General features: G+C 41.4%; 1 protein-coding gene across 1 annotated transcript in view; it reads right to left on the minus strand.

The window, feature by feature from the left end:
* The window catches only part of FAM178B (family with sequence similarity 178 member B), a 425,328-nt gene that overhangs the window by 185,297 nt on the left and 212,417 nt on the right, over positions 1–27,614 (minus strand). Inside the window, exon 17 of the mRNA XM_088443441.1 lies at positions 24,953–25,075. Coding sequence (XP_088299567.1) covers positions 24,953–25,075 — 123 coding nt within the window. The remainder of the gene's footprint in view (positions 1–24,952; positions 25,076–27,614) is intronic.

The raw sequence follows: 27,614 nt of genomic DNA on the forward strand, positions 1-27,614 counted from the left end.
TCTGTTCTAATGTAAAATGTGGACAATTTATTGTTGTATTTTAGGTCATGTTTAAATTATATTAAACTGTTGTGCTTTATCTTCCACTCACAGGACACAAGGTTGCTAAGGATAAACGTCAGCTATGCCAGGCTAAGGTCGAATACTCATAATACTATCCAACCCAGTGGCCCAGGCATTATTTAGAGCAGTAGCTATTAATAACAAGATTTAATTGCAGGAACCTGTATGCAGATACTATATACTATATCCCTAGAATTATTAAAAAACGATAGGGGGACTTATTTTACAGGTGACGTTTCCAAGAACATGTGTAAGGTGATGGGTAACAACACTAAGATTATCCCAGACTGTCTTTTCCTTTATTTGCCCCCCTTTGAGATACTGTTCAAACAGACAGCCTCATGTGAAAATATGATAATGAGGTTACTGTGCAGGGTCTCACGAAGATGAGTGAGAATAACCGAAATTGAAAATTTTATTTTCCAACATGTCTGATGCAAACTGTCATGATGTCGAACCTGGGGAATTTGTTATGATCCGAATTTTTTTTAGCTCAGGTTGCTTGACTGATCGGTGGAAAGGTCTGTATCTGACATTGTTGACGATACCGCATCCTCAAAGGGTGGCCGGGGAAGATACGTGGGTCCATTCCGCACACTGTAGGGAGGTTAACCGGCCGGTGGAGATACAAGGCGGAGACAGGGCCGATGGCGTGGACCTGTCGATTGCGAGCTTGTGTCGGGAGGATTGAAAAGGTGACGGTGAGATATCTGAGCTAAAGAAATGTGTAGATCAGTGCTTCCAGCAATGGAGTGGTCTGCTGTGGTCATCCTAGTTCTGTTTTTACAGAGTTTCTGTCGTGATGATCTGTTTGGGGATACCCAGTGTCTGTGATGGAGGACCGATTGAGGAAATGGGAGCTGATGGCAGTGTTGATGGAGAATCAGGAGGAGCGCAATGCCAATCAGGGGAGTGTCTGACCAATCTTAGTACTGTTATTGTGTTACCTGGGAAGAGTAGCCCCAGAAGTTATGACCCTCACACATGTTGAAATCCTTGGTATACATATACTTAGACATGCATAGAATGTATTATTGAAATGTTATTTTTAAAACACCTCAGATAATGTAAAGTCTAAATTCCCCTTCAAGACTGCTTTTATAAGACTGGTGCATCCCCACGCCTTTCACATGATCTTCCAAGATCCGCGGTGTGCGTATAATAGTAGTTTTATGTCCCCACTCAGCGACACATTATTGAAGGATTTAGAACCACCTTGTGCCATCCCATAATAACACTAAATAATATGTAAATGTAAGCCTAAATTAAATTCTAATAGCAGATTGTGATAGCATGTTGTTCGCTATCGAAGTGTGGACTGTCGAAGCTGGATTATTGGCTGAGACAAGATCAGTTTAAAATTGAATTGCAGCGACACCATCTTGCGACTGGCCGCAAGACGCCATTTTGCGAATGGTCGCCTAAGCACCATTTTAGATAAACTCACTCTTTAGTACATGTGGCGATATCACTATTAGCATCATGCGATTGCATCTGTGACCATCGCCATAAGTTACGGCGATTCACCAAAAGCCCATTTCATGACTTTACGTAGTTTTGGTGCTCTGGATAAAGTGTATATTATTATAATTCCCCTAAATGATATATTGCATTAGCTGAACAGAGCAAATGGCCATGTGACAACTAGTCTGTGTAGACAAGCTTCCTGGATACAACGTCTGCTCTCACTCCAGGTGGCCCTGCTCGAATACACACCTTACATTAGCAGGCTTCCTGAAATAAAAATACCTTCAAAGCCAAGAGTGTTATCTTAGGTTTTGGGTCTTGTAGCTGAGCTAATTTGCATATACACAAGAGTCTGGGAGAACAAATTACTTTACTTTTGAGCCTGGGAAGGGTGGGGGCTGCTGAGAGAGGGGGGCGTGTGGAACTAAAAGGATCAGCATTCCACACTGCTAAGTGAGATGTAAGTGCACCATTTCTCATACACACATTAATACGCACAATTGCGCTGGTAACTAATCGCATATTAGCGAATGCAGAAGATCCTATATGAAAACGTGTTCATTAGCTTTATGCGCACGCATCTGCTCCAAGTTAACTAGCGTCTTTATATCAAACCCCGCATACTCACACATTACATATCCACATACAAGGTTCCATAAGCTTTAAGGGATAAGATTTAAGTTCGTTCATTTATTATAAATGCTGTGAAATAAAGATTATTTGGTAACTAAGGTTTTATACATGCTAAGTAAGCCATGTTTGGTTTTGTACTGATGCGTACTCTTTCAACAGAATTCCAGTATTATCGGTGTGGAGATCGCATCATGCATTCTCAACTTATGGACCGCAGAGACTTCAAGCAACAAAATGTATATAATATGAACAACTGTTAGGATGTTACATGGGGCGGGAAACCAGAGACCCCCAGTTGTTGGAGGCTGGGTTGTGTCTATTTGAATCAGCCTGTTAAATGCTCTGTAACAGATGTATCCCCCTTGGGAACCAATGGCATCAGCAACAAACTTCTCTATTGTGTTGTCTATTTCTGGGGGGTATAAATATGTGTGCTCCAACACTGGGTCTTAGTCTTCTTGCTGAATGCTGATTGACGAACGGGTTTCTTGCTGATGCCTAACATCTGGTCCGGAAGCGCTGTGTATGTATACTGTACTTGGGTCTGTATAATTCCTTTGCGCCGAATTGTGTCTGGATCAATAGCGTATAACTGACTTTACTTTTACTTGAATAATACTTGTGCTTTGGAACCACAGATTCCAGGTCTGAAGTCTTTATTTACTGTATGACTGTGTACGCAAATTAGCGTCATCCTTAGAAGGTATAGGCAGGATATTAGAAGGTATAGGAAGGAGTGCATAGAGGTTCTAATATAGATTCCTTAACATCGTATTTGATAAAGATAGCAATTCTTATGGTATAGTGTAATGATGGCCATTTACAGCTGTACCATCGATGGTCGATGGGCTCAACCATCAATAGAAACCATCGTGTATGAGACCACAGCCACCGATGTTTCATTAACATCAGTTTGCAAACCATCGATGGTCGGTGGCCATCCCTAGTATGCTGTATAGTATGAAAATAGTAGTTGCACCACCTGCCAGCGTTCTCCCAATAAACAGGTTTACATAATTTAACCAATGTGTTAAAACATAAATAAATCATTAGTCACCATAGATAAACAGTCAGAGTCCACCATAGAGTAGAAGTAGAAATATTCAAACGCTTGAATATTTCTACTTATTGTAAGTGCAATACATCATTAAAGTATATTTTAAAAGGTTGATCTGCACTATTTTGTATCTTCTATGTGCCCTCCCATGCCAATGTTGAGTACATGTGGAGGGTAGGGCACGTTTTGCAGATTCAAGAAATACATTAAAACAAAATTCCGCCACAAGAATCAACAAGCATATTCCTGTTCTATGGTGGGCTCTGACTGTTTATGGTGATTAATGATTTTATTTATTTAAGTTTTAACTCATTGTTTAATCTATGTAAACCTGTTTATTGGGAGAGTGCTGGCAAGTGGTGCAACTACTATTTTAATTAATTCATTATACTGATTAATTAATTATTGTTTGAGTATTTGGTGCTTGCTCTATTTTTGGATCACTACTAGCTGCACTTTTGATTTCATTGCGCACTTGTTTTGTCATCCTTTTCACTACTATACTGTATAGCATACCATCCCTAAGCGGAAACCACATATCGATTCTAAATCGTACAGGAGCGCCATAATATAAATAAAATAATCTATAACATCAAAGTTGAAAATAAATAAAACTGGAATATTTTGGATGTGCCGTGACGTCATGACGTGACCTGGTGTCATGATGTCACTCTGTCGCTGTCCAATGACTGCCGGCGTGGGAGTCGCTTTGCAGCCATTCTCTCACCAGCTACTTATCTTCCACAGCGTCAGAAGCTCCCTGCGGACGCCACTGGACCTTCCCACAGGGATTGGGCATACACACTGGGCCTGATTCAGAGCCGCTCGTAAGCGGCCGCTCGTTCGCTCCGAGCGATGTTCGCACAACTGCGCATGCGTATGGGTTGTAATACGCATGCGCGAACCAATCATTGCAGTCGGAAATTGTGTGCTCGCAAAATAGCGAATGCCTGCTAATTTGAGTGACAGAATGAGGCGTTTGTGGGTGGTAACAGGGGAAGGTGCTTGAAAACGGGGAGTGGAGATCCGAACGCAGGCGTGCCAAACGGTCAAAACGGGCGTTTTAAGGGTGTGCATAATTAACAAAGCAGCGTCATTGACCACGTCACTTGGTTGTCTTTTAGCCTGAACTGCTCGCATGGTTGCGGTAGGAAAATCCTACCACAAGCACTGCGAGCAGTTCATAAGTCTTTCGATGTACTCGATTAATCTAATAAATAGCGGAGATGACGTAGGATGCGAGCGGCCAGGGGGCGTTTTTTAAAAAAAAGCGAGCGCATGTTTCGTTCGCTCGATCAGACATAGAGGCGTCAACAGACCGCAAAGAGCGAGCGATCTATTTAAATATCCGGCCCCTTTTTCTGAACGAGCGAGCGCAAATAGCATCCGGCTCTGAATCAGGCCCACTATACGATGTGTAGGATATATTGTCCTGATCCACATCGGGACGATATATCAGATGATAGAATGTATAGTATGTGTTAAGTTTTACTTAAGTCCAGTGAAGTGCAGTGAGGTAAATGGCTTGGGAGGCACTGGCTAGTATCAGAGCCAGATTTAGAACTACATATATGAACCCGAGAGTTTTTATGTGAGCATTATACAAAGGTGCAGCAGTATATAGTGCTGGAAATTTGGTATGTTTTGATCAGGCATGTGCGGAAAAGGTAGACAGGGGAGATAGTAATTTTTCTTATAATAGTTATAGCCAAAACTGTAGAGTATACCCAAGTATGGCAGGAAAGGTTGTGCCTCACCTGACCGCACATCACTGCAAAAATCATTAGCAAGAGCTCAATCTGGGACTATTTTTATAATGTGCCACTTTATATGAGTGAAGCTTTTTATTACTTTGTGTGTAATGTGCCTATAAATGTGCTGAAGTTTAAAGACATATTCCAAAGTAATGTAATAACAATTCACACACAAAATTGCAACCTGTAATAAATGATCATACAGTGGGCAGTATTCAATTAGTTTCGCACCTGCGATACTTTTTCGCGTGCCGGACTTTTCGCCTACATTGCGTGTTTTGCATGAGGAAAAGTATGGGGCGCGCTCCCGCTATTCGCCGTATTCAATTAGAGAGGACGCGAAAACGGCACCCGGCGAAACTGAAGCAGGCGAAAAGTCCTGTCAAAAATGGGCAACTCAGCCCCCCTAAAGGAGCACTAACATTGGAGATCACTATAGATGCCCCTGATTAGCCCTAATGAAGGTATTTGGGGTACTTAAGTTGTGTCAATTGGTGCCAATCAGCGCATTAACACAAGTGGTGAAGAATAGCATTAAGCAGCATTTTTTTTGTGAAAATAACTACTCCAAGCAAATTTGGGGTACTTGAAAATGGGGGCTATCATATTTTTAAGTTGCTAAAGTGAAGTTTTAAATTACGTAAAAGAGACCACCTGACGCAAGCACCTACAATCATAAAAACACCTGCCCCATACTTGGGGTCCCCCCAGAAGTCTATTTCGCTAGTTTTTAAGTATGTCCCCCAACTCTGAACTTTTTCGCCCCCAAAATGAAAGTACTTTGAAGTACTGTTTTGGGGTGTTCTAAAGGTTTTTTTTTTTTTTTTGACAGTTTATCTTTGGGGGACTGTCCCAAGGGTGCAGGGGGGTTTAGTTTGCACCCCTAAACCGCAATTCTGCACTTTTTCCTGCCTGCTATTCATAGGTGAAACTTTTCCGCCGATTACATTGCATTGACTTTTTGTGTACGCGGAAAAACTTTGGAATTGAATACGGCGGAAACTTTCCGCCTGGCGAAATGACATTCTGACTTTTCACGTCTAATTGAATATGGCCCAGTGTGCGCTGTGTAAAAATAAATAAATACACAATTTGTTCCTCACTTCGCAGGTGTGGTTCAGTTTTGGTTACACCATTGAATCTTTGAAAACCATTCCCAGGCTGATCAGCACAGGAATGGTGGAGAAGTTGTCCATACCAAGGAATCATCTTCAAGCTATCATTTAAAGAATGCCCTTGTCAAATGTTAACTGGAAGCTAATTGGTTGTTATAGGCAACTTCTCCATTTGTCCTATTTAGAAAGTTTGATACATCTCCCCCAGTATGAGGGAAGTGCAAACCCCTCTCAACACACACACCCAAACAATGGGAGAATGAAATAAACTCCACATAGATAAGGACTTTACGTGGTTAGCAGCCATGGCCCCTGCGCTTGTGAGGCAGCAATATGCAACCATGCTGACAGTAAAATGGGCATGGCCCCCTAAATTATACCCAAAAGACTGGATTAATTGTTTTTTTACTCTGTTGATACCATGGGCAGGAGCTGGTAGCTTCCAGAAGGGGGCACACTTTTTTTTACACTCAAACAATAAACCAGCCATGCGCTGACCAGCATGCATCTGTCACTACGGCAGGAGAACACTATGCACACGCCCCCAGCAGGAGGCAGTCCTGAATAGGACAGGTGCTTCTTTGGTGGGGAGAATGCAAAAAAATGTCCCATCCCACTTCCCAGAAGCTACCATATGTCACAGCACCTAGAGGTTTGTTGATTCACACCCCTATGTTTGACACCGTATTTTGACAATTAGTACAATTTTATCACAATGCTAATAGTATGAACAATCATCCCCTCAGGGTTAATTCAACTGCAAAAAAAAAAAAAACAATGAGAGAGAAGCCAGACTTATTTAGAAATAAAAATGTAATTTCTGATTTTTATACTTAGCTTCTAAATGTTCTTCCTTTGTTAAAATAAAAAAAAAACCTTACAAGGAAAACAAAATCACACAAGAGATCACCTGAAATGGTGAATACATCTGTTTCAGTGCGTGCCAAGAGTTCCACATTCAATTGATGCATATGTGGGTGGCGTGTAACTAGATCCACTGCTATCAACTAACCATTATGATACTAGGTTTAATATTATCAAGACTACTGTAGACAGAGGTCATTCTTCTATATTATACTGGTCGTTGAATATCATCTGAATAAAGAACTGGTTTCTTTATCCTGAATAGAAAAAAACAACACAATGACCATAGACCCACACCTGCAGTGTATACAATCTCCATACCACAGAGTAATATGGGCAGAAACAGCATTGCTTGTGTAACACACAGCAATGTATCTATTACCAACCTAGAGATGAGAACTTGTGAAATGTTGCTGATATTAGTGGCAAACGCAGGATTTCTAGAGGGGGGTTTCCAAATGCTTGATTTTAGAGTGAGTGTGGCCTGTCCATGAAGAGGGCATAATTACCACTTATCCAGCTTTAATATGCGTCATACAAACTGTAGTGTGTGTCATAATTCCAGCATATACAGGACCAGAGATCACAGTAAGCCATTAAATGCGGCAGTAGGGCCATCCTGCCTGAGCTGAATGTTTTTATTTTAGATGTGGGCACCATTCCATAGCATGAGAGCAAATCCGGGAGTCTGGGGGAGCAGCAGAAGAACCTAGCACTGCCCTGGACATTTATGTAAATATTGGGCTCTATAGCAGTGCATCCCTAACAGTGCATGTGTTCCAAATCCCCTAATTGGTGCACAAGTGTATTTATTACTGTCTGATACATGTTAAAAGATCCACAGGTGGTGCTATTTATTAATTTCTGATACTGAGAAGAACAGGCAGCGCTAATAAAATTCCATTATATTACTATTTCTATTGTGGTCATGGTGTGGGCTTGGGAGAGGGGTTTCCAGGCAGATGAAACCCCCCCTGCGTTTGCCTATGGATATAGACCAGTGATTCCCAAAGTGGGCGATACTGTCACATGGGGGGTCCTGTGCCCTAGATAGGTGCTAAGAGGCAAGGGGCGACTGGGGGGTGCTAGAGGGATAACCAGAACACTAAAGCATCTGCTCTTTTTTTTTCAAGGGAGGGTCCTTGCAGCTTATTGCTGCAGTATATGGCACCTGTCTCTCCTCACAGCTGAGCTGAGAAGTGAGAGAAAGGAGAGGGGTCTGAGGTACCAGTTGAGAAAAATCGGGGAAGGTGGATATGAAGTGTTGGGACATAAGGGAGGGGGTGTATAGGAAAAATAAAGTGTGCTTTATGATACAGCTCTCCATAGGAATGAATGGGGGCATGCTGATTAGTCAGTTCACAACAGTTTCACACGCTCTGACCAATAAGCGCATCCTCATTCATTCCTATGGATAGTGACTGGGAGTGATCTCTCATTCGCGAGGAGCATTATCATCCGGTTTTTCTTTTGCCAAGGTTCGGGATGCTAAATGGACTGAAGAGAATGTGACCCCTTTGTATTGTATGTAATAAATTGGCGAAAGAGCGATGTGTGGGGATGTGTTTAGGAAAAGACTTCCCCATTCAGTGTTAGTGAAATGACTTTTGTTAAATATTTTTTTTTACAGGTGGACTACAGGTACCAGTGGGGCTTTAATGCCCAGGTGTGCTGGTTCGACAAGTGCCATCATGCCAGGGCAGGCTTGCAGGGACCTGTAGTGCACCTGTAAAAAGCAATATTAACACTTTATTTGCCTATTACCTCTGCACCCAAAGCCAACGGGGTGCAGAGAAGAGCTGGTTGTCTTTGGAGAGGGGAGACTCCATTATCTGGGGGTGGTCCCTACATCACTAGGGACTCCAGCCCTGTGCTGACTAGTTTGGGGCTGGATGTCATTATGGCAATGAAATCCCATGCTGTGTGCCCCCCCTGCTATAGCATCAGCCCTGGTTCAGCCTAGCGCTGGTTATTGCAGAATAGACTACACTCCGGCCCCCCCCCATTTTCCAATACCAGTCTAGACTCAGAGGCCCTGGGCTGCTTATGGATTTGGGATGGGGGGGGTCCACACATTTTTTTCTTACTGATTTTAACCATACAGTTTAAGCAAACAAAGCCTGCACAGATCATAGTGATCTGTGCAGGGCTTCATCCGAACTCGCTTGCCACAGGCAGGTCTTGTCACTTATGTCTAATTTTACTGATCTGTATTGGGACCCTTGGGTCTAGCTGAGGCAAGAGTATAGTTGAAACTGGGAGCCTTGATGAGACTCCTGCTCATAGTGACGTGCCGAGAAATAGAAGCGTAGACTGCCCGACCCCAGAGTAGCACTAGCAGTTTTGAATCAGGGTCTGTGAAAATGTGGAACAGGAATCTGCAGCTATAGGAAACTGGAACCCTTTGTGAAGAACTCAACCCTGAGACCTGAATCCAAAGTTCCTATTTGGGACATTTTTCCAGTTATATGAATAACTAGATATGACTACATAAAGTTTTATCATTGTAATTATATTGTTCTTATTGTTACAATATCATTTAATATGTGATTAAATGTTAGTTTTTATAAAATAAAGTTAAGACTGTTATCCGTTTCAGCCATCTTCCTAACAGAGATATATATTTTTTTTTTTTAAACTAGCGCAGTAATGACACAATATCACTAGTTGTTCTTACTTTTGTCGAGCAACCGCAGCTCGTCTCATTTACTGCAGCTGTATATCTTATCTTTTAAGTGGATTACAGACACTATGAATCATTTGGCATTCTTTTTTATTTACATTTTTATTAGCGCCATTAGTTATATACATTTACATGGAGCTGGAACCCACTACTGGGAACTCAGAAAGATACAGACTATGGAAACTCAGAACAGAGTAAAGCTAGGACTGAAATCAAGAACTCAGAACTGAGACAAGAAGTGGGGAACTCAGGACTGCTGACTGCAACAGATGTACAGACCTGGAATCCACACCTTGAATTAAAAATGAATCCCATGAGACTCAGAGTCAGCCCCAGCTACAAGACTCCCAAACAGGGAAATCTGTCACCGACAGTCGTATAGTGTGCTAGCAGATTGACTCCACAGTAATGGACCATACACACGGTCAGATCAGACAACGATCAGATATTGTCTGATCGTCCTACATGTGCTGGATGATCGTTATCGAACATCCAGCACATGCACCATTCCCCCAACTACTATAACGACAATCGATCAACGATCGAGAGTCCCTATAGTAACCAGGCCTGCATGCACGGGCGATGGTCGATATCGACCATCCATGCCCGCGCATGATTTGAGGGGGCAAAAAAAAGGACGATTTAAATGATATCGTTTAAATCGTCCTTTAAATCTGATCATGTGTATGCACCATAAGGCTGATGACAATGGTAGAGTACCAGGCCACCACAGAATGTAGATACTGTAGAAGAATCAGAGGTGTATGGTATGGAGATCCTGGGAGCAGATAGTAGTGACTCCAGAAGTCGGCACTAGGAGAATGCACAGTTTTTGCTGAGAAGCAGATGTTTTGGAGAATGCAGAGATCTCACTGTTACACAGGTACTTTGGAAAATGTAGAGTTCTTGCTGAAAAGCGGGTATACTGGAGAGTGCAGAATGACAGGAACAGCGCTGGGTGCAACTGAAGCGCCGGAACCAGGGAACTATCCTCAGGAGAAGAAAGAGTTGCGCTCTGACAATGGGTTGATTTCAGGAGAAGGTTTAAATAGGGAACTCCTGGTGTATATTGGTTGAACATATCATGTGAGCGCAGCTGCTGAAATCCGGCTAAACTGAGAGAATCACATGGGAGAATCCAATATGGAAGCGCAGCCGGACTGTTTGTGTACAGTTGGTGACACAGTGCTCAGGAATTCCGCAGATGACAAGGGGACAACTGCGAGATGACATTGTTGGTGTTCAACCCCCTAAAGTATCGATAGCAACTGTCAATCCTATAAAAAATAGTGACTTCTAAGGTGAAGCGCACAAGTACAGTAGCCTGGGTTTTGGCTTTTATGCAATGTTGTCTGTGTACCAGCACCACAATTACACTGCCCATGTCACAAATAGGCCTGTCCTTACTGACTCAATCCCACAAGCAGACAGGTTACCGCCTCTCACAAGATCAGAAACTCATCTCATTACATAATCTTTGTTGCTGAGCATCCTAACAATACAATTGTTCTATCCTCATCAAAACCAGAACCACCATAGAATCCGAAGAAACAGATGGATTACAAACGGTGCTCTGTCACTAATGCAGTGGATCCTAAACTGTGCGCCACGACACCCTGGGGTGCCTTGGGACACTTGCAGGGGTGCCTCAGGTTGGTGGTCCAGCACCAAATCAAATTCTTTATGGTCAATGTAATTTAAATATGTGCACAAAAAAAAAACACAAACCTGTCCACCACCACTATATAGCCAAACCTAAGGATGACAGGTAAGCACAATTTAATTCACTGTACTACACTACATTTTGTTTCTGAATTTTTGGCTTAGGGGTGCCATGTAAACAATGCTGATGCACTAGGGCGCCGTGATTCAAAAAAGTTAGGGAACACTGTCCTAATGAAACACACGGAAGCAGTCTATTGTTATTTGAGTGACAATTTACGCGTTAGGATTGATACCAGAACTCAGATTCAGAAACTATTTTGTGAGCACCTCAAACATAAAATGAATGAGAAATATAATCACAGACACGGCTCCATCCTGCCTCCTGATTATAAAAGGCTTTATGTGAATCCTTGTAATCAAGAACTTCCGGAGTCCTAGTAAGAGGAACAGGGATCTTTTCTTTCCATTTGCAAACAATCAGAGTTAATAATAGCATGTAACAGACTGTGCGTGATGGTATACAAATAACACGTCATATTGCATATGAGGCGAAGGAACCTAAGCATTGTCTGAGAAACTCTAGCCTGTAAGTTGTACTATCCTGTAAGTGACTTCCACTTCAAGCATCACAAATACAAAAAAGAGATTTAAAAAAAACAAAAAAAAACAACAGCCATGAAGTGAGCATTCTATTTACCTACTGTTATACTTGACACATTCTGGATTTGGGCACTGCCACATACCCTGAACACAGCTATTAATAAGCTGTGCTTTACAGTAAACTGGATAGAAGTCACTCCTATCAAAATTAACACTATGGGCTCGCTGCAAAACGGGCGGCTGTCGATGATGATCTAAAAAATGATGAAAAAAAGCTGCGGCCGCTGCATCGTAGCACTTCATATACAAATTCAGACTCAGTCATGCACACAGGGCCGGATTAACAATGGGGCGTGTGGAGCTCCAGCTCCAGGCCCTCCCATGAAAATAGGCCCATATGATCCAGTGCAGTGAGTCCCGGCTGCTGCACTGAAGTATTGCCTATTCACTCTCTCCAACCGATCGACTGTCTGAAGCCCCGCCAGCACTGACCAGAGGACCGTCAGAAGCTTCGCCCCTTGCCACCCTAAGCTCCACCCACATACCAACCGAAGCTCCACCTCTGTTCAGCATGAGGCCCCGCCCCCTAGGTCACCCACAGCTGGGTTCCCCGGTGATCCGAAGCTCCGTCCCCTGGGTCATCCTATGAAGCCCCCGTGTCATCTGAAGCTCATTCACCTGACCGATCACCTTACTCTCAGCAACTGAGTTGGTGGACAGCCCGGGTGCTGACATCAAAAGAAGAGTCAGCCTGCGAGTGCAGAGGCTGAGCTGCCTAGCACAGGATGGAAGACAGCTGTCACTGGCAGTGAGGAGAGACCAACATGCATGTCCAGAGTACCTTCCCACAGGTCAGTGTATGTCTGGCCCCTGTGTACAGTATGTATGTATGTATGTATGTATGTATATACAGGGTGTGTGTATATACATGTGTGTGTATATATATATATATATATATATATCATACTTACCTACCTTTAAAAATCTCTTCCCGGGTAAGAGAAGCAGCAGAGGGCCGATGGGGGCGGGGCCTAACAATTCGCGTCATTAAGCCCCACACCCTCGCGGCGGGGGCGGGGCCAAATGCTGTGATTCATGCAGAATCACAACTTAAGCCCCGTCCCCTTCACGGAGACCCGCGATCACCGCGGCTATTCTCCTCATTCTGCCCACTTCACTAGGAAGTGGGCAGAATGCGGGAGAAATGCCTACCCTTCCGGGGGTGCGGGGGGTTACCCGAAAAATCGTGAGCCTCCTGCGAAAACCGGGAGGGTAGGCATGTATGATATATATATATATATATATATATATATATATATAGGTTTATCATACTACCCCAGCATTTGCCCCTGAACTGAGATGAGGGTGCAGAAAAGATAGATAGAGAGACGTAGATAGATAGTGGTGCAAGTAGTTTATTAGTTGTACTCTGTGTGTGCCTCAAAGGTGCGCGCAGAAAAAAGTGAGCTTGGCCACAAACCACAAGGGGTGTGGCCAGTCAAAATGTTGCTGTATCCGCACAATACTCCCCTATTTCTCGTCACTTTGGGGGCATGTCCAGCACTCTAGAGCTGCTGAGCTGCCGCTGTCACTGATTGCCAGGGGTTCACCTCGCCGCAGACCGCTGTGACTCGCTCAGCGGTGCAGCTAATGGCACCAGCAGTAAGATTTTAGGGGATACCGCATATCGGCTGCTAATTTCTTAATGGTAAGCCGTAAGGGCCCGTACCACCCTCCTTGCACCATTGCAGGCTATGACAAATATAAGAATTGCACATAGTACATGTGCTGAAGTTTTGGTCGCGCAGAATAGATATAGGAACTGAGAAGCCGGAGCCATTTTTATTGCGTACGGAATTGCAGGCGCAGGATGTGACACGCCCCCAAAATTGTCACGGCATTCCTGCATTGACTGTGCGATGAACTCTTGGGAGGTGACACCATATGGAACGCTCTCACTGAACTTATAAACAGAACTTATAAAGTAATCCAAAATGTCATATAGATGCTATTTGATAGTACCAAAAGTGTGAAATATTTTTATATAGCATATTTTAGTGGTATTCTTAAAGGGGATGTATATAGTGTTTTCAACTTTACATAGAGAATACTGGGCCTGATTCAGAGCCGGACGCTATTTGTGCTCGCTCATTCAGAAAAAGGGGCCGGCTATTTAAATTGAGCGCTCGCTCTTTGCGGTCTGTTGACGCCTCTATGTCTGAGCGAGCGAACCAAACATGCGCTCGCTATTTTGTAAAGACGCCTCCTGGCCGCTCGCATCCTACATCATCTCCGCTATTTATTAGATTAATCGAGTACATCGAAAGGCGTCTGAACTGCTTGCAGTGCTTGTGGATGGATTTTCCTACCGCAATCATGCGAACAGTTCAGGCTAAGAAACAACCAAGTGACGTGGTCGATGACGCTGCTTTGTTAATTATGCACACCCTTAAAACGCCCGTTTTGACAGTTTGGCACGCCTGCGTTCTGATCTCCACTCCCCGTTTTCAAGCACCTTCCCCTGTTACCAACCACAAACACCTCATCCTGTCACTCAAATTAGCAGGCACCCGCAATTTTGCGAACACACGATTTCCGACCGCACTGACTGGTTGGCGCATGCGCATTACGACCCATACGCATGCGCAGATGTGTGAACATCGCTCGGAGCGAACGAGCGGCCGCTTACGAGCGGCTCTGAATCAGGCCCACTGTGCATAATCCATATATTTAGAATTCAAACATGCAATTGTAAATGTGACCTTATGTACATATAATAACATACATATAATACATTTATAAATCAGACCTTGTACAAATAATTGAACAAAAATAGATAAAAAAAATGCATAAAATATAATAACAAACATATAATATGGTGCTTTTACTACCATACATACAAATTTAGTGTAAATTATCCTTATACAAATAATATTTACACCCTTGTGCGCACTATCTTAGAATTTATCCACTAATTTTAAATCTAACGGAGGCCCACTTCTTTTACAGGAGTGTAATAAAGTGATTTTTTTTTTGAGTTACAATAATAATACTCAGTTAAGTCACGTAATATGAAGAAGTTTAAAATAAACATTTCTCAACAGCAAAGTTAAAGGAATGACCAAATCTATCCCTTCATTCAAGCCTTTTGGTACCAGGGTGTCTAGTGTATAAATCCAAAAGGATTCTCTCCTAGACAGGGCTAGTTCTCTATTCCCCCCTCTTGGATGTTCTCTTACATGCTCTAAAATTGTAAAGGAAAGGTCTTTAGGGTTTGAACTATGGAATTCTGTGAAGTGTCTAGGGAGACTATGTAATTTTACATTGTTTTTTATATTACGTAGGTGCTCCTGGATTCTAATTTTTTAACTTCTTTTTGTTTTTCCTACGTAAGAGAGTCCAAAACTACAAGTTATTCTATATATTACAAATTCTGTGTTGAATGTTAGTATGCCCTTTACAGTGTATTTAATCCCTCCCTCATATTGCCAACTGAATGGCTTCTTCTCCATGTATTTACAGCAAATACAGCGGCCACAGGGAAAACAACCTTCTCTTTTTGCTGGAAACATACCAGTATTACTATCCTTGATTTTATCAATGACTGGTCTTAATTTACTGGGTGCTAGAATGCTCTTGCAGCTGACTGCTTTCTTAAAAAACTAAATTGGGTCTTGTTGGCAGATGTGGACTTAAGATGGGGTCTTTTTGTAGGATACCCCAATGACGTTTGAGAACTTTTTTAATTTGAACATTTTCTTTGTTTAACTGTGTGATAAAAGGTCTACTTTTTAGGTTGTTTCTAACAGAATACTCTTTTTTTCTGTCAGAAGTTCATCCCTTGACAAGCTCTATGCCTAGCATCTTGAATTATTTCCAGTTTATATCCCCTTTCAAGGAATCTAACTTTAACTTTATCAGATTGTTGCCAGTAATCACCAGTATTGCTGCAATTTTTTTCTTCTCCTTAGAAATTGTGCGAAAGGGACATTATTTTTCCACGTCGGATGATGACAACTATTTGATGGGATATAACTATTAGCATCTATATCTTTAAAATATGTTTCTGTTCTTATATTCCCATTAACATCACTTCCAACATTAAATCTAGATAGTCTATATGGTCTGTTTGATGTTTATATGTAAGCTTCAAATGAAAATAATTTTAATGAATTTGTTCAATGAACAGTTCTACAATGCCAAATAAAGATGAGATTGTCAATATACCTTCGGTAAAAGGAAATATTATGAAACAAAACTGAGTTGTAACCAAATCCTCCCACTCACCCATTAGTAAATTTGTATACAATTGGTCATAGTTTGTCCCCATCGCTGTACCCTGACTCTGGTGATAATAAGTACCTTCAAACTCAAAAAAATTATGATCTAATATAAACTTCATGCTTTCAATTATGAAGGTTATCTCCAATTGTGATTTATTTGGATCTCTTTCTAACATTTTCTTTACTGCTTCAATACATTTTATGTGGGGAAAGGAGGAATAGAGGACTTGTACGTTTTATTCCGAAGCTAATGGCTATGTTTTAAAATGTGCAAATTTCAATAATCTGCAAAGTGACAGTAAGCTTGACATCATTTTATGTAATAACAATTATTGTTATATTAAAAATATTTGACACTGGAAGTTTTATTTGTGTTTATTAATATTTGTCCTCATTTTGTGGGTGAATTATTTTTGGTGAGTGGGTATAATTACAGATGCCCGTGAAGTAATCAAGCTCATCCTTCTGCAGTTGATTGATGGTATCAAGAGAATTAAGCAAACCACACTGTGTTGTTATGGACTAAACATTGCGTACAAACAAAAATATAATATTTTCAATACTGAAACATATATACAGTACCAGTCAAAAGTTTGGACACACCTTCTCATTCAATGCTTTTTGTTTATTTAAATTATTTTCAAAATAGTAGATTAATACTGAAGACAACAAAACTATAAAAGAACACATATGGAATTATGTTGTAAACAAAAAAGTGTTAAACAAATCAAAATATGTTTTATATTTTAGATTCCTCAAAGTAGCCTCCTTTTGCTTTGATGACAGCTTTGCCCACTCTCGGCATTCTCTCAATCAGCTTCATGAGATAGTCTCCTGGAATGATTTTCCAACAGTCTTGAAGGAGTTCCCAGAGGTGCTGAGCACTTGTTGGCTGCTTTTCCTTCAATTTGTGGTCCAACTCATCCCAAACCAGCTCAATAGGGTTTAGGTCGCGTGATTGTGGAGGCCAGGTCATCTGACGCAGCACTCCAGCTGTCTGCTTGTGAGACTGCTATTGCTGGGTGGGAGTCCCTTGAGAAAGTCTTAAAAGGACGAAATGCGTCGGAGCTGTGACCTACCTGATATATGGACTATTGATTTTCTACCACAGATAAGCTGCTTCACCAATGCTCTTTTATTATTTTAATTGTTTTCTTTTTTTGGTGTTTAAAAACAATTTTTGATTGTTTTTAGTATCATTGGTGTTTTTACTATTAACTTTTATGTCAAATTATTTGATTTGCATGTATTTTTACACTATTTATTCTATTTATATCACATGAGTGTTTTATATATATACATTGTAAGTCATATTGCACAAGCATTGTTATTCTCAGCACTAGCATTTTAACACACAGTATTGTTCACTAGCCAGTCACTCTTTTATCAAAATTCATGTACAAATATTCACATCATTAGTAAATTACCATTACTAATTACTTTTTGATACGAGCGGTTGCCCATCACTAGGGCACAGGGGCAGTGGTATTATTTAGGAATATTTACATAGGTTTATATTTACTTGGCACTCAATCCACTTGTTTCTTTTATATATATATATATATATATATACACACACACATTATATATCTATATCTATATATATATATATATATATATATAGATAGATAGATATAGATAGATATATACAGGTTGAGCCTCCCATATCCAAAATGCTTGGGACCAGGGGTATTTTGGATATCGGAATAGTCCGTATTTGGGAATGTCTGCATACCATAATGAAATATCTTGGGAGTGGGACCCAAATATAAACACAGAAAGCATTAATGTTTTATATACACCTTATGCACACAGTCTGCAGGTAATTTTATACAATATTTTCAATAATTCTGTGGCTTAAACAAAGTTTGTGTACATTGAACCATCAAAAATCAAAGGTTTTATTATCTCAGTTATGCCAAAAATAATCCGTATTTCGGAATATTCTGTATTTCGGAATATTTGGATATGGGAGACTCAACCTGTATATATTTATATGTATATAAATTATTTTGGTATATTTGTCGTACTAATCATAATTAGCGTGAATTTCATAGCAAAAAAGCCATAACATCTAACAATAGCATAATGCACATGTATATATCAATAACAGAATAGAAAAGCATATTACCAAGTTTGACATATTTGTCACAGGTATCAGAAGTCTCAAAGCATATTAATGAGGATAAGGTATATGACATAACATCTCAAAGTAGCATAATACGAATCATCTTCTCGTAAAGACACATATTCCCATTCTTTTTAGATTCACAAATTTGTGATAATATATTCATATTATTAGGGTTTTGCATAAATCTAAGTCTAAATAGATTTTTATAGAGTTATTATCAAACTGGTTACAAAGATTAGGTATAGAGTAATTTTAACAGACCTCAAAGGGATAGATTAACCAGACAGTTGCTACGTAATATATGTAATTTCTTATGTAGCTGGTAAAAATTACCATTTTCTACAGCAATGATATTTCATGGCCGCAGCTCCTGTCTAAAGTGACTGGAGCTATTTAATTGTTTGTGCTTCTGGGCGTAAGTGATGCAGACGCCCATTATTTCTTATCACACAGAGTAAAAGTCTGCCCAAAGTCGGGCATTTGGGCAGTAGTTTGCACAGGTTTAGCCGCTTTATGCAGCTAATACCACTGCATTTTGGAGCGACATCCGAATACGTAATGGGCATCCGTAGCACTTGTGCCAAATGGCACAAACTAATTTTTTTTTTCAATAATAATTTTTTATTGGCTTAAAAAACATACACAAATATTACATAGTGTCTTTTGAAATTACAATCACAAAACAATAAGGAGGATATATAAACAACACGTCAACAGAACAGCTAATAAGGCTCCTTTTACATACAAGAGCTATCAGTTATATAAATTACATACTTTTTTTTCTAGATATAGACACCTCCATCCAAAACCATCATATTGTACCACGTTGTTAACTGGAAACATTTTCTAAGTGTTTGTTTCAACTCTGGGGACTGGGTTATTATAAATGGTAACCAAGTATAGAAGAACCTTTCGGCCATACCCTCTCTGTTAGTAGACGTAGCTGTCCAATCCATGAGGAATAAATATGAGACTCTGGGTAGGAATAGCGTAAGGCTTGGTGTTGTGGGTTCTATCCATTGCGATAAAATTGTTTTCTTAGCAGCTTCTGCGATCTTATAAAAGAGTAATTTGTTACCCCTGGTTATATTGTAAGAAGGCCTTTTAGGGAATTCCCCCCAAAATATCCAGTTTGGTGAAAGAGGAATATTTATTTCTAGAGTTTGTTGAATATATCAGTGAATTTGGTTCCAAAACTCTACTACTCTTGGGCACAGCCAAAGACAGTGATATATGTCCACTCCCAGCGAACCACACTTATAACAATTAGAGTAAACAGATTGTCCTACTAAAATTTAAGTTTGGGAGTATAATATGCCGGTGTAGGATCTTATAATTCATTTTGCATATGATACAGCAATCACGTTTGTTTAATCGCTGGTTGACTACTGTTATTTGGGATAAGTTAATATCTGGGAAGACTTTTCTCCATTTAGTAAGACCTCCTGACATAGGGCTTGATTCAGACTTGGGAATAGAGGACCTCATTCAGAGTCGGTCGTAAGCGGCCGCTCGGTCGTACGCCTAACGACCGAGAAACTGAAAAAGGAAGCAATCGCACGGCCGGTCGGTCGCAACCAAAGTGACGCCCATACATGAACAATACACCTCCTCTAGCTTGCGAGTGATAGCAGCTAGCGATCGAGTCAATCGTCAGTCGTTGTCTGTTGCTGTATGTTAATTTTCTTCTGATGGTTTCGGCCGCTTGTGTTGTGTTGATGCCCATAAAAATAAAAAAAAAATGCATAGAAAAAGCCATCCCCATGAAATTTATTTATTCTTATTATTCGCTAATGCAAACGCAGCTGAATCAATTACATGCCAATTAGCAGTGTTATTAGCTTCATCAATCGATTATTAGCTGCTTGCATTGTGTGGCTCAAAATAGAAACATCAATCCTAACATCAATAACATTCGATAGTATCGATTGTACTCTAGGGCTTGCGAGAGCACGTACCCAACCTCAAGCTGTACAATCAGCCAGGCCTCGAACCTGCTGGCAGAGTGACGTTTTACTACTTCCGGCCTTCTATGTCGGTCGTAGCAGGTAATGTATGTACGCCCCTAAAACGCTCTTAAAACGCTGAGGAACGCCTGCGTTTTCAGACCACCACCCCCGTCAACACCCACAAACGGCCTTTCATGTCAATCAACTCTTGGAAGCCACTTCCTGCTCGTAAGCCGTATGATCTACAGCATTTTGGATTGCAAAGCTTCGTACGCACATGCGCACCACTAACCGTGCGCATGCGTGGTTTGGAAACATCGGATGCGTACGACCGAGCCGCCGCTTACGACAGTCTCTGAATGAGGTCCAGAGTGAGATATCTCTCTCAACTGATCATCTTGGTGAAACCATGCTGCACTGCGGTTGGGGCAGATTTAAAATGTGCAGAGAGATTTAGATTTGGGAGGAGTGTTTCCAAACTGACATCTACATTGTAGAGTAATAATAAAGCTGTGCAGCATTTGTGGGCTACATGCAAAAACAGCCAGTATTTACCCCACATGTAAAAAAAATTATGTATTTACACCCCTTGCATTGCAATATGGTTTGTTCAGGTTCACAGTTGAGAGAGATATCTCACTCTATTCCCAAGTCTGAATCAGGCCCATAGTCTCCAAATCGATAACAGGGCGAATAAATGTGTAAATACAGGATGATAAGAAAGTCTCCAGAGGCCTGAGACGCAACGCATCGTCTAGTCAGAACTGTCTGTCCTCATCAGACATCAATCTAATTGTTGTCCAAAGATAGTTTGAAATTTGTAAATAAGGAAATAGCGGAATGATAAGATGAGGAAATTTATCTTGCAATTGGCTAAGTGTGTGAGGTTCTAAGGTAGTGACATCTAGAAATTGGTATAGATATTTCAGACCCCCCGAGATGCCAACCACTAATATATTGTGATGAACAGCCTCCTGAGAAAGCAGGGTTGTTCATTAACGGGAGTAAAAGGGAATGAGGTTTTAGGAGCGATCTGAGCTGTCTCCAAGCACTGCAAGTGGTGAAGAGAAGTAAATTGTCTCTGACATGTGTTGGCATCAGGGAAGGCTTGGTGTGAAGTAATGCCACAAGATGTATAACTGGACTAAATGCCTGTTCTAGTAAAAACAAAGAGTAATTATTGGCTCCGCTAATCCATCCATAGCAAAGCGATAGTTGGCTGCTATAGAGTAACGTTTTATACAAGGGAGGTTTAGACCTCCCAAGTCCATGGTTTGTTGTAATTTATAGAGAGAGATCCTGGGACATTTGTTAGCCCATATAAACCGTTGCATCTCTTTAGTAAGTGTTTGAAGATCTTTTTTTTTATATATGAATGGGTAACATTTGAATCAAATACAATATACGAGGAAAGCTGACCATTTAATGACCGTGGCACTGGCCTATATAAGAAAGGGGCAAGGTACTCCATTTGCGAAAGTCTTCTAATGTCTGTGCTAAAAGTTTCTTATAGTTCACTGAGTATAAATTAGAAGGATGTGAGGGAATCAGTATGCCCAAATATTTCAAAGTGGGATTAGCCCATTTAAATGGAAAGGCGCTACTCCAGCCCATACGAGCATCGGGGTAGAATGCTAGAGCTTCTGTTTTGGAGGTATTGACCATAAATCCTGCTACATTGGCAAAGACTCGTAATTTGTTCATTAATAAAGGGATAGCCTGTTTGGGGTTGTGAAAATAGGTCATCTGCGAAAGCGGAAACTTTAATTTCATGATTAGCTACATGAATACCTCGCCAATCAGACAGCTGGTAGAAGTGACTAATTAACGGATCTATCATTAAGTTGAAGAGCAGTGGTGATAGTGGGCAACCCTGCCTAGTCCCCCTTTAAAGATAAAAACGTCTAGTATTTAATGTATTAATAGTTAAATAAGCAGTTGGGAGTTTGTACAATCTTTGGAAAACATGCACAAATTCGAGACCAAAACCTTGAAAGTTAAAAATGCGAATAGGGCGGGACCAGCTAACCCTATCAAATGCCTTATCAGCAGCACAACTAACCACCACATTTTGTTTTTCATTCGCTTAAAAGTTATGTGTCATTACAGCTATAAGCGTTCTGATATTTAGGACAGAGTGTCGTCCTTTTATGAACCTCGTTTGCGTCGGGTGAATTAATTTGGACAGGATTGGCTGTAGGCGTAGAGCTATGAGTTTAGGAAAGATTATTAAGTCTTGGTTAAGGGTTGATATGGGGCGATAGGATGTTACAGAGGTAGGCTGCCTTCCTGGTTTTGGCAAAACAATAATACGTGCCGTATTAAAGCTAGGGGGTGCTTCCCCTCCCTTCATTATAGAATTATATAGGGCAGTTAGATAGGGGAATATCTGGGATGATAGTATTTTGTAATAATCTGCTCCTAAGCCATCTGGACCTGGTGTCTTGCCCGTAGGTAAACTGCTGATAATTCCTCGTACTTCCTCCTCTGTAATAGGGGCAGCTAATTGATCCCAGTCTTCTACTGTAATATGTTGTAGGCCTGCCTGACGTAAGAAATCTGCATTTAAAGCAGAATCATCCGGAGGAGCCGTATATAAGGTTTCATAATAGTGAAGAAATTCCTCTGCTATCTGATCGGGACTTGTTACAGAACCTGAATTTGTGGATTTGATATTAGTTATATATTTAGGAGTTGCTTTTTGTCGCAACATGGAAGCAAGTAGCTTCCCTGATCTATTGCCCCATTTAAAGAATTTATGTTTTTGAAATGAAGATAATTGTGGCTGTAAAGGCAGGTTGGTGTCACAGGTGATATGATGCAGTTGAATGATATTTGCACAGGAGACAATTGAATTGAACACTGTCAAAGCAGGGAAGGATAGCAGGATTCCCCCAGATTCTCCTCTTCTAACAATGATATTGATAATGATAATATATTCACAAACACTAGAAGAGATGATATAACAGGTGTTCAGCAGTTGTTTGAACTCACTTTCCGCGAAGTAATGAAAATGGATCATGCAGCAGAATCCTGAATTCACAAATATGTCACCCAGCAAGGAAGATGGCGGCCATCCGCGCGTGTGTGTCACTGTGTGTCACTGAGCTCCATCTTCACAGTACCTTCCTGGTGATGCTGGAGCAGAGGCAGCGTGGCGGTGGTACAGTGGGGAACCCCCACATTGAGTGCAGGCTCGGTCCTCACAGCCGGGGCAGAGAGACCCGTCTTTAGAGCCGCAGGGCTGCGTTTGAAGATGGTGGCCAGGTGAGGAAGGAGAGCAGCGTCTTCGTGTTCAAGGGTTTAGGGAGTCCCGGGGACCTGGGCGATGTCAGGCCCCTTACCCGCTACTATCCCCAGGTGTCCCAGTTGGTGTGGGGTTGTTACACGGAGGGGTAAAGCCCCATAAAATCGCGGTGCTCATGGAGCTGTGAAGGAGCTCAGCTAAAACGCGGCCACAGCATTGGGCCGCCCACCGGAAGTCGGCACAAACAATTTAATAGCTCCCGTCACTTTAGAAGGGAGCTGCAGCTGCAAAATGAAGAGGTTTCTATAATTCAGGCACATTTCTGCCACAATTCTAAACACCTATTTTTCAATCAAATAAACAGTGCAAATGTTGTGGCTAAAATCATTTCATATAAACTGTGCCAAAAACATAAACACCAAAAGCGTAAAAAACGAACATAGCAAATACCCTCTCTAGTTCTCATATATATTAGGCCAAAATGAATATGGTTAGCTTTTCTGCCTCACAGCACTAGTTTACAACCAGGGCCCTACATGGCACAATGGAGTTTGTGTGTCCTCCCTGCGTTTGCGAGGGTTCCTCTTGGCACTCCAGTTTCCTCTTAACAATCCAAAAACATACTGGCAGGTTAATTGGCTTCTGACTAAACTTAACTCTATTGTGATGTATGTATAAGCTCCACTGGGGCTGATCGGAATGATTACATATTCTCTGTAAAGTGCTGCGTAATATGCGTGCGCTGTATAAATAACTGTTAATACATAAATAAAACACACCATAGGTAGAGAGTGAATAGTGACTCTTGGGTTGGTAGTTGAACATTTAGAAAATAAATGCTTTAACCGTGAATGGATTTAAAAATATTACGATTTAATGGCTTACTTGCTGACAATCTTTCTTATGGAGGCAGCCAGGTCGGCACAGTGGGGGGCGTGATGCGGCATATGGAGGAGTGGCCGGGGACATTACCCGGCATTAGGGGCGGAGCAGGAGGGCATGTCCGTGCGATCGCGTCATTGTGGCCGCTGCACAATGGCGAGAATCATGTAATCGGCCCCCCACTGCGGGGATGTGTGTGTGTGTGTGTGTGTGTGTGCATGTGTGGGGTTGTGGGCGGGTCTGGGAGTATGCGGGAGGGTGGTGGCTTGCCCACTTTTCTGGGCAGCCAGGAGAGCTACCTGATTTCGGGATGTTACCAGTCATCTGGTAGAGTAGGTAAGTATGTTTAATGGAAAGATTCATTCATCGCTGTTTGAGATAACAAAGCTGTAGTATTATTTTTTACTAATACTTAAAAAAAAATACAAATCTTGGATGGAGAAAATTCTTATTTCTCACATTAGAGGAGAGAGAACGGCTCTAGCAAAGACAATCCTCATTTGGAGTTTCACATCTAAAATGAATCATGTACCATTGACAATAGTAAAACTGTTCCTACCTCCCAGTCCAATCGTGTCTGTCTGCTCTGACACTCCTCATTCTCTTCTGTGTGCCACTGTTCCAGCTGACGTTTCAGAGCGGATGGCTTCATGTATTTCAGCAACTGGCAGAGGAGAGACAGCTGGGCAAGATAACATACAAAGGAGATTTAATGATTTTGTCAACATTACAGTATGATGAATGCTTTTCTTCAATCCCTTGTAAAAAAAACGTGAATGACAGGGGGTGTGCAAAGTTACTTACAAGTGAGTTGCCCCAAAAAGTAAAACCACAAGACAACTGTGTTTCATTGTTTTTATCCAATACTATCATTTTACGCACTAATTAACGTGGCCACAAACTGCAGAAATAATTTTGGAGACCCCAGAACAATTGCAGATATTTCTTGCCATTTATGTATGCACAAATACACAGACTAGAAAACAAACAGCAGTAGAAGAGCTAAAAAACAAACAGAGTAGTAAAACTTTACAGGGCCAGACACAAGGACACATACAGTACATAGGCTGGCTGAAGCCCCCTTAGATGTATACTAAATAAAGGATCCTTTCAAATTTTATTTTTAAGTTATTGTAAATATTCAGAAACACACAGACAGAATGAGAAACACACAATGTATCCTTGGATGAGGTACATGTAATGATTACCTTACATGCCAATAGCTCAGTTGTACAGGAACCGGAGCGAGAAAGTTACTGTAGAAAACCGATACTTGTGTCACTTTAGCACACAATAAAGTTGAATTTTTTTTTTATTATTATGAATGAATGAAGATCAATTTTAAAACAGAAGTTATAGAAAGCATACAGCGTTATTAAATACAGAAAGACAAAAGCAGTGTTTTGGTGCAATATTCAATGAAGAAAGACTGTTAGGAAGTTTTAATATAGTACACAATCCTCTCCACAAGCATTCTCAGCATATGCCCTTTGAAATGTGAGGATGGCATGAAGCCTATTATTATTGCATAAGCTTCCTTGGTCTGAATCCCAGAGCTGTTGACAATATTCCCCCATGCCTGGTACCCTGCCAGCTGCACCCTATGTTGGGAGAACAGTGAAGCAGTGAAATGTGTTTTGTGACTGTCATTGTAGTTTGTTGATCTGAGATAATAAGAAACTGTGCTCACATGGTTTGGGCCACTCTAACTACCTGCCTCTGCTCCGGTCACTCCAAGACAGATCAGCATGTTGGCATCCCCAGGAATAATGGCAACTGCCACCTAACAATGCAGTATGTGCAGATTTATTATAATAGGGACACAATGTATTTCTATGATGAGAAAGCACATTGGCAGGTGATAGCTGTAATTGGGATATCACCATTCTCTCTGACAAAGGTTTCCCCAGGCTACTTTACAAGGACAGTAGTGAGGACAGCAGGGGACCATTACCGGAATAAAATGCACTAGGCCAATTCTCCACACACCACCATTTTATCACTTACAAATCCCTTGGAACGGTCCTCTTCGTGACTTCGCCCATGTAGGTATCCTGGAACTTGGCAAAAAAAACCCCCTCATAGACGTTGCTCAACTGCTTCCAACGGAAACCAGTCGCAAGTGACAAGTCCATAACAGGCTCTGGGGTCTATTTACTAAGCAGTGTTAGGAGACAGAGTGACAAGTGATAAGAAAGTGATAAGGTGCCAGCCAATCAACTCCCAACTGTCATTTTTCAAACACAACCTGTGAGATGACAGTTGGGAGCTGATTGGCTGTCACCTTATCACTTTCTAATCACTTTTCACTCTGTCTCCTAAACACTGCTTAGTAAATAGACCCCTCTGCCACAGGAAAGAATGAGAACCCTCTGACTACACCTGTCACTTGCGTTGGGCTTTCTGTTGAAGCAGTTGAGCGTCATCTATGAGGATTTTTTTAGTTTGCAAAGTACCAGGATGCCTACATGGACCAAAGCAGGCCTTCCCCAAGGGCTAATTATATAATAAAATGGTGGGATCTGGAGAACATTTTTTAAAATAAACTATTACCCCATGTGGTGTATGAGCGGTTTGACAGGGCATGCTGAAATTTGTAGTCCTCCAAGTGGCAGCATACCCTAGCAGCCCTCAAAAATGGATATGACTGGGCTAGCTGGGACCTGTAATGCACCAGTAAGGAACATTTTAAATCTATTCTTTACATAATATTATTTCCATACCCAACACAGCAGGAGTATGGGGAGTATGCTATTGGCACTAGGGCTGGGAAGACCTAGGAGAAGGGGCCCACACATATTTTGCTGGCCAGAACCCCCTAGGGAACACAACCCTGTAGTCATTAACCATGGGTTGTTTGGAAGCATGGTGGGTCTCCCCTTCCCAAGGTGGTCCTTGGCAGGTAAAGCGTAGTGCTTGTTAGTGAAAAATTGGGAGGGGGGATCCCATGCTCTTTGTACACTTGCACCCTGCATTTTGTCCACTGCCACTGTAAGCCAAGGGCTAATTGCCAATTTAAGGGCACCTTTTTAAAATACAGAAGCCTGCACAGATTCTAGGGATCTCTGCAGTTCTTAAAAACTATGATGGATTTACAATGGGTTGGTATAACAAGCCTCCACCACCAAGCAACTGGGACATCACGTCTACTGGCCACAGGGTCAGATAGTCCCCCCGCTCACCAGGCAATGGCGCCCTCCGTTGCTGGAAGACCAGGGCGC

This window comes from Taudactylus pleione, unplaced genomic scaffold (genome assembly GCF_031769625.1).
Source record: "Taudactylus pleione unplaced genomic scaffold, aTauple2 ptg000329l, whole genome shotgun sequence".
NCBI classification, from domain to species: Eukaryota; Metazoa; Chordata; class Amphibia; order Anura; family Myobatrachidae; genus Taudactylus; species Taudactylus pleione.